General features: G+C 29.8%; 1 protein-coding gene across 2 annotated transcripts; it reads left to right on the top strand.

Annotated features, from left to right (window-relative positions):
• On the top strand, positions 3,776-5,699 carry LOC104767189 (transcription factor HBI1-like). 2 transcript variants are annotated; one of them, XM_010491234.2, is made up of 6 exons: positions 3,776-4,417; positions 4,498-4,716; positions 4,801-4,935; positions 5,025-5,096; positions 5,179-5,310; positions 5,409-5,699. In XM_010491234.2, the coding sequence occupies exons 1-6, from the start codon at positions 4,025-4,027 to the stop codon at positions 5,475-5,477; spliced, it is 1,020 nt and encodes a 339-aa protein (XP_010489536.1). In that variant the 5' UTR covers positions 3,776-4,024; the 3' UTR covers positions 5,478-5,699. The 2 variants fall into 2 exon arrangements, with proteins under 2 accessions (XP_010489536.1, XP_010489535.1); XM_010491233.2 differs by having other exon boundaries at positions 5,173-5,310.

Here is a 7,042-nt window from a genome sequence, read left to right as displayed (position 1 = left end):
TGAACCCATTTTGTGTGTTCCCAATCTTGTAACCTTATTTTTCTTCTCTTTGCCAAGGTTTCAAGGACCATGTGCTTAATGTTTGTAAAAGCCAGACTTTTTCATTTTTAAATGATATTAACATTCTTAGTAAAAAAAAAAAAATCGAGTTTTAGATAAAACGTTACATCCTTTGCAAGTGGATCTCACTACTCCAAGAGAAGTTATGAGAACTCTAGATAATATGGCTTCTACCAAATCCTGCGAAAGATCAGACATCATTGTCATTAGAAATTAGGGTTTTAAGTTTTAACTTTCAATAACTGTGTTATTTTAAAGAAAAAAACAAAAAAACTATGTTATTTTGTTTCAATGACTATATAACTATATAACTGATTACTGAGCTTTACGCCTATATATAATCATAACCTGAGATGGGCCTGTTTGCTCATCTATTTATCTTTGTCACGGTGTGGACTTTTAAGCCTTTTAAATGTCATAATTTTTTTCCGAATGTTTTTTTTTTTGGTTTTATGTTAAATATTAGTAAACAAATTTGAAAAACTATATAACCAAAACAAAATAACTTAATATTGTTAGAAAAATACATCTTAGATGTGAGAACTTTAAGAAGTTTTTAAAAAGGTCTATTGACTCGTAACTATATATACATATAATAATTAAAATTGTTTAAATGTTTAATTTATTATAATTATATTTTTAATTTTAAAATTTGGCAAAACAAAGTTTTTGTATAATACATGGAAAAATCTCTAATCTTTCAAATTGACAATCACGATCACCTAAGTTACTAACTTTGAAAACTAAAGTTTATATAATAAAATATATATATATTATATAATAGTATGATATAAAGTCGATTTGGAAGTGGGTAAACCACATTGGCTGATTATTTCAGTAGAATTAAGAATGTTTTGAAATTTGTAAGTGGGTAAAATAAAAAACTATAATATATATATATATTATTACTACAGTGAATAGAGAGGGACATAAGAATATGAGTGGGTATAGGAACAAACACTCTGATCAAAAGCAATGGTCTCTTACCTTCCAATCACTTATCTTCAAACCCATTGTTTTTTCATTATATTTTTTAATATATTTGTATGTCCCTTTTAATTATTAACATGTTATGTTATAGATTGATTTCTAAAATATCCAATGATTGGTGGTATACTGTTCTTTATTGTCTTGCTGTATTATCTACTCTTGGATTTTTTTTTTCTTTTATGGATACTCCAAGATGACAAGATCTTTTGTATGATCTTATGTCTTTATTTTAGATATAGTTTTTATTAATGTTTTATTATAATTGAACAATTAGCTGGAGTAGCTCAGTTGGTTAGAGCGTGTTGCTGTTAACCACAAAGTTAGAGGTTCGACTCCTCTCTCTAGCATTTTTTTACATAATTTTTATTTTTGTATGAAACTTTTTCTTTGTGTTTTCAAATTTTTAGTTAGCAGTATTCATTTTGTGGACTTAGACATGGATGGTGAGATGAATACAGTACAAATTATAGAGTTAGATTACATATTATGGTGCAAATCCAAAAAAAAGTTTGAATATACACATCAACAAAAAGCACGTATGAGTTATGGACTGATCAGTGATCACATTGTAACATAGAAAACAAAAAAATATATATCACGTTCTTAACTGTTTTCACTTAACGCAAATTATAAATTTAAGTAAGATCCCAAATTAGTCAGGTTCAAGTTTTTTTTTTTAACATATGTTTTAATTTATTTTATATTAACATTATAAGGAAATAAGTAGACAACAATCACAACAGTGCAACTAGTAAAAGTGTAAAAATAGTAAACAAATTATTTCAAATTAAACATCATATTTAAGTAGGTTAGGCGGTCAGAAGTTTTTTTAAGAGTTAATTGGCATTTTGATACATTTTGAAACATAATTATCAGAATAATACATTCACTATTTACAATTAGAGAAACCCACATATGACACTGTTGGCCTGTTTTCTCTTCTCTTTTTTGCCATTCAACAGTCTTATTAATTACATTTACTGCCATTGTACCTTTTTTCTCCCTATTTCTTGATTTCTCAAATAATTATTGATATAATTTTTTTTTAGAAAACTTCTCAGATACACAAAAATCTATATTTTTTTCTTTACAATTTGATATGAATTTTGTTTAATAATTTTTAAATATATTATATACATCTTTTTGTATCTGTATACATTTTTAAGTGTACAGATACCTTTACACCTTATTAAGTGTACAGATGTGTGTACACATAATTAAGTGTACAGATGTTTGTACTTCTTTTAAGTGTATAGATCTTTAGACACAAGTGTACAGATGTCTGTACACATTATTAAGTGTACAGATGTAATTTTTACAAAACCATTGCAGTACACACATTTGAAACTCTAATTATCAAACAAATTACGTATGTACACTTAATAATGTGTACAAGCATCTGTACACATTATAAGGTGTATAAACATCTGTATACTTAAAAAAGTGTACGGATACAAAAATGTAAAAAATATTTAATATTGTTAAATAAAATCATCAAACAAAATGCATATCAAATTATAAAGAAAAAACATAGATTTTTTTATGTGGAAAGAATTTGGAAACAAAAGACATATTAATAAATATTTAGATAATTAGGAAAAGAGGAATGTGATGGAAAAAAAAATCCAAAAACAAGGAGACCCTTACTCGTAATTTTGTACATTGAAACCCAATCCCACATTTTTTCTATCTCACACTATCTGTATTATACAAACAGTACATATGGAGGATTTTTCTAATTTTAAATAGTAATTGTACTATAAAACCTATTATGTTTCCAAAATGTATTGTTTTGCTAAAAAACCATTTTTTTAATATAAGTTTTGTTACATCGGTTGAATGTAGTTTGTTTGGATTCACTTTGTGAGTTTAAAGTTTCTTTGAAACAATCAATTTTTCTATATTTTAGTTTGGTCTAAATTCAATTAATCTGACTATCTTATATTCTACCATCCAACCCCAAAATACATATGTCATCATATAAGCTCCTCTCACAAACTTGAAAGGGCAAGAAAAGAAGAAAATAAGAAAACATAACACATACACACACACAAGAAGGGATAAAGAACCTCTAAATTTAGTTTTCATAAGGACATGCCCACATGGTGTGGGTTATGTTACTTAGACCCCACTCCTTGCTCCTCTCACCTTCTTTGCTCCCAACCTTTACTTTTATCATCAATTTATGTCCCTCTCTCCCTTAGATACCGAATCTTTACTACTATTTTTTATGCAATTTGTTCTTGAGCCTCTATTTTTTCTCGTAGTCATAGTCAAGTGTCTCAAACGCTCGCTGGACCCGATTTATCCACCAACGCTAACGTTTAAGCTATCTAACTGTCCTTTGTGATGATCACATATCTACTACACTTCGACCATCTCCGTAATATTATCATATATTTGCTACACGAATTTCATTTTGCAACATTAGGTCTCCCAAATCCGTTACTATTTTTATGTTAAGACTTTATAGATAAGAAAAACAAAACTATTGTGATTGCTACATAGAAACCATATGTTTCAAGGGTACGTATAAAAAAGTTGTGGCGTATAAAAAACGTGTGGTACCATTTTTGTATTGGTAAGTATTTATTTCTAGAGGTAAGATAACATACATGATACCAAAAAATATCATTTATAAATTTAAAAAGGAAAATAGAAAACATAAGAAGTAGGGGACCTTATGTGTGTGGGTCAATGTTGTTTTCTATTTAAAGCTAAGAAGAATGATATCAATGGATTAGTTTCTCCCACCTCTTTCATCTTTTCTAAGCAATCACTCAAAGCAACAATTATACATAACCTAAATCTCTTCTTCTTCATACATTTATAGCAAATCCTCTTTTGCTTTTAAACCCACCAAAAAAAAACTCAGCTTTTCTCTTCACCTTCTCTATTCTATTTGTACTTTTGGTCTCACTTTATAAGATCATATATATAAATAGAAGTTGAAATATTATTTCAGAGAAGCAATATGTTGGAAGGTCTTGTCTCTCAAGAAAGCTTGTCCTTGAACTCCATGGACATGTCTGTACTTGAAAGGCTTAAATGGGTGCAACAGCAACAACAACAAGTTGTGTCACAGAGCAGTAATAATTCACCTGAACTTCTTCATCAGATACTTCAGTTCCATGGAAGTAACAATGATGAGTTGTTACAGGGTAGTTTCAGCCAATTTCAAATGATTAGATCTGGTTTTGGACCAAACTATAACATGGGTTATGGTCCTCAACATGAAGCTATGGATGGCTGCATTTCAAGAACAAGCAGCTGCCAGATGGAACCAGTGGATACAATGGAAGGATTGTTGAAGAATGGTACTGAAGAAGACAGACCCATTTCCTTGAAGAACAAGAGAAAACAAGAGGTTTGTAAGATCAAATTTTGGGTAATTGAAGTTATGTTTTGAGACATGGGTTTTGATATATATTATTAATAATGTCTCAGGTAAAGACAAGGGAAGAGGAAAAGACAGAGAAGAAGATCAAAGTAGAGGCTGATACAGAGTCAAGCATGAAAGGAAAATCAAACATGAGAAACAGAGAAGCATCTTCAGAGACTTCAAAGGAGACATTGAAGGGAGTTTCAGAAATTCCGAAATTAGATTATATACACGTGAGAGCTCGACGAGGGCAAGCCACTGACAGACACAGCTTGGCAGAAAGGGTAATAGATAGTGTTTCAGAGAAGTTTCTTGTGATACAAGAAGAAAGATATATCTAGGGTTTCTGACTGGATTTGGATTTGCAGGCAAGAAGAGAAAAGATCAGTAAGAAGATGAAATATCTGCAAGATATTGTGCCTGGATGCAACAAGGTCACTGGAAAAGCTGGTATGCTTGATGAGATCATCAATTATGTTCAATGTCTTCAGAGACAAGTCGAGGTAAGTAATAAAACCATTATTTCTCTGTTACTTCATTTCACTACTAACCAAAGAGAACAAGTCTAATTCTTCATGGGCAAATTGTGCAGTTCTTGTCGATGAAACTCGCTGTCTTGAACCCAGAACTCGAGCTTGCTGTGGAAGATGTATCTGTTAAACAGGTAAAGACACACTCTCTAGAACCTCAAGATCAAATTGCTATTACTCAAGAACTTATCATCATAAATGTAATTTCAGTTTCAGGCTTACTTTACAAATGTTGTTGGTTCATCAAAGCACTCCATAATGGTTGATGTGCCATTGTTTCCGTTAGACCAGCAAGGCTCTCTAGATTTATCTGCGATAAACCCGAACCAAACGACATCCATTGAAGCTGTAAGCACAACTATACATGAAACTAAAAAACTTGTCTGATAATTCTGAGTTCTTGTTCCTTGTCTAGGAAGTAACCCTGTCTTGTCTCTGTGTTTCAGCCATCTGCAAGCTGGGAATCTCAGTCACAGAGTCTCTACAACACATCTAGCCTTGGGTTTCAGTATTAGGAACGATTCTTGGGAAAACAAAAAGAGTCCAGCCACATTATCTTGTTTTCTGATATTTAAACTAGAAGAACTGGAGATAGCAATCCAATGGTCTTGTTGCCATCAATCTTTGTGTATAACTATATAATATATAGAGAGATAGTTAAATATGTTTTTATAGGACTTATAGATATGTCATATGTGTAGAAGAAAGAGAAAAAAAAAACTCTTGTGGTGATTACATTTCTTGTTATTATTTTTTGGATATATAAATATCTAAGAAAATTATTAAACATTTTATTGTTTCTATTTTTTTCTGCAACTTGTAAAAGTTCCGATCTTTCTATGATTCCATTATCAACGACATGTATCCATCAATATGTTCGCATTTGAAGGGTATGGATATAGAGAGTTATTAGGTCTAGGCTTTGGATGGCCAAGTTCATCAATGTCGATTTTATCTCCATATATAATTTTATTTATTGGATATAAATTATGTTTTAGCTAATTTACTGTAAAACTAATTAATATGATCGTAAGAAAAAAAATTTAAGCTTAAAAACATGGAAATTTTTATTATATATGATTGTATTGAGAGTTTTTTCCTATAAAAATCACAAACGAACAACTTCACATCGGGATATTAATTACTTCCGAATGCAAATATTGGTTTTAAAAATGAACAACATCAAGATGCTGAATATGGCTGTCGAATCCGGGATGACTCTCAATGCACATTTCACATTTGGATGAACAAAAAAAAAAGAATGGAAACTGACAGTTTAAAGATTCGTGAGGGATTATTTATATATTCGAAGTAGGATTGTTGTAAATGGCAAACATCATAAAATGTGAAATATTTTCACAAGCTAATAGTTTTTCTTATGATCATACTTTACAATAAAATAACTAAAATATTATTTTATACTGTATGAACTAATTTTCAGTTTTAGTTTATGATGATATAAATGATCAAATTAAACTGTTGGTTAAATTGAAAATAACTTTTCTCGGATAGTTATTTAGCATCAAAATTATTTTTACTGAGTTAAATGCTAAAATAATAATTATCATAATAGTAAAATAATAAAAATATAGAATTTTCAGTGTTGTCACCAAAACATGATTTTGAAATTTGGGTCTAAAATAAGATACAATTTTAATTCAAAGAATAATATTGTATGTTTTCTTCCTTTTTTTTTTTTTATAGCTAAGAAGTTTTAAGTCTAAACTCGTACATCATCTTATGCAGAAACAAGAGCATTTTAGATGTAACTATTTCATTTTAACTTTAGTTTTCGTTACATTATTCCACATATATAATGTTTTATCCGGATGCGCCTATGGATAATTTGAGAAAGCGAACATTCATGCATCTATATGATGGAGAAACAAAAAAAAACCCTTAAATTTTCAGCTTACTGTTCTCTTTTCCAACTTGATCAATGTACTACAAATCTATTACTATACTGCTATAGGGATATGTATAATGTTACTGATGCTGACACAAGCTTTCTCCATCTATATATAATATCATAATATGTTTTTTGAAAGTAGCTTTCAAGCTAACAAGTGGGTACGTCAAT

Source organism: Camelina sativa, chromosome 19, assembly GCF_000633955.1.
Source record: "Camelina sativa cultivar DH55 chromosome 19, Cs, whole genome shotgun sequence".
Lineage (NCBI taxonomy): Eukaryota > Viridiplantae > Streptophyta > Magnoliopsida > Brassicales > Brassicaceae > Camelina > Camelina sativa.
The sequence above is the reverse complement of the archived record's forward strand: the minus strand, read 5'-3'. Positions and strand labels throughout refer to the sequence as shown.

What these genes read in the sequence shown, in the direction of transcription:
- LOC104767189 (XM_010491233.2), top strand. Translation starts at nt 4,025, where the DNA reads ATGTTGGAAGGTCTTGTCTCTCAAGAAAGCTTGTCCTTGAACTCCATG. An exon ending in AGAACAAGAGAAAACAAGAG is followed by an intron (nt 4,418 to 4,497) that starts GTTTGTAAGATC and finishes ATAATGTCTCAG; the next exon opens with GTAAAGACAAGGGAAGAGGA. An exon ending in AAACGACATCCATTGAAGCT is followed by an intron (nt 5,311 to 5,408) that starts GTAAGCACAACT and finishes TCTGTGTTTCAG; the next exon opens with CCATCTGCAAGCTGGGAATC.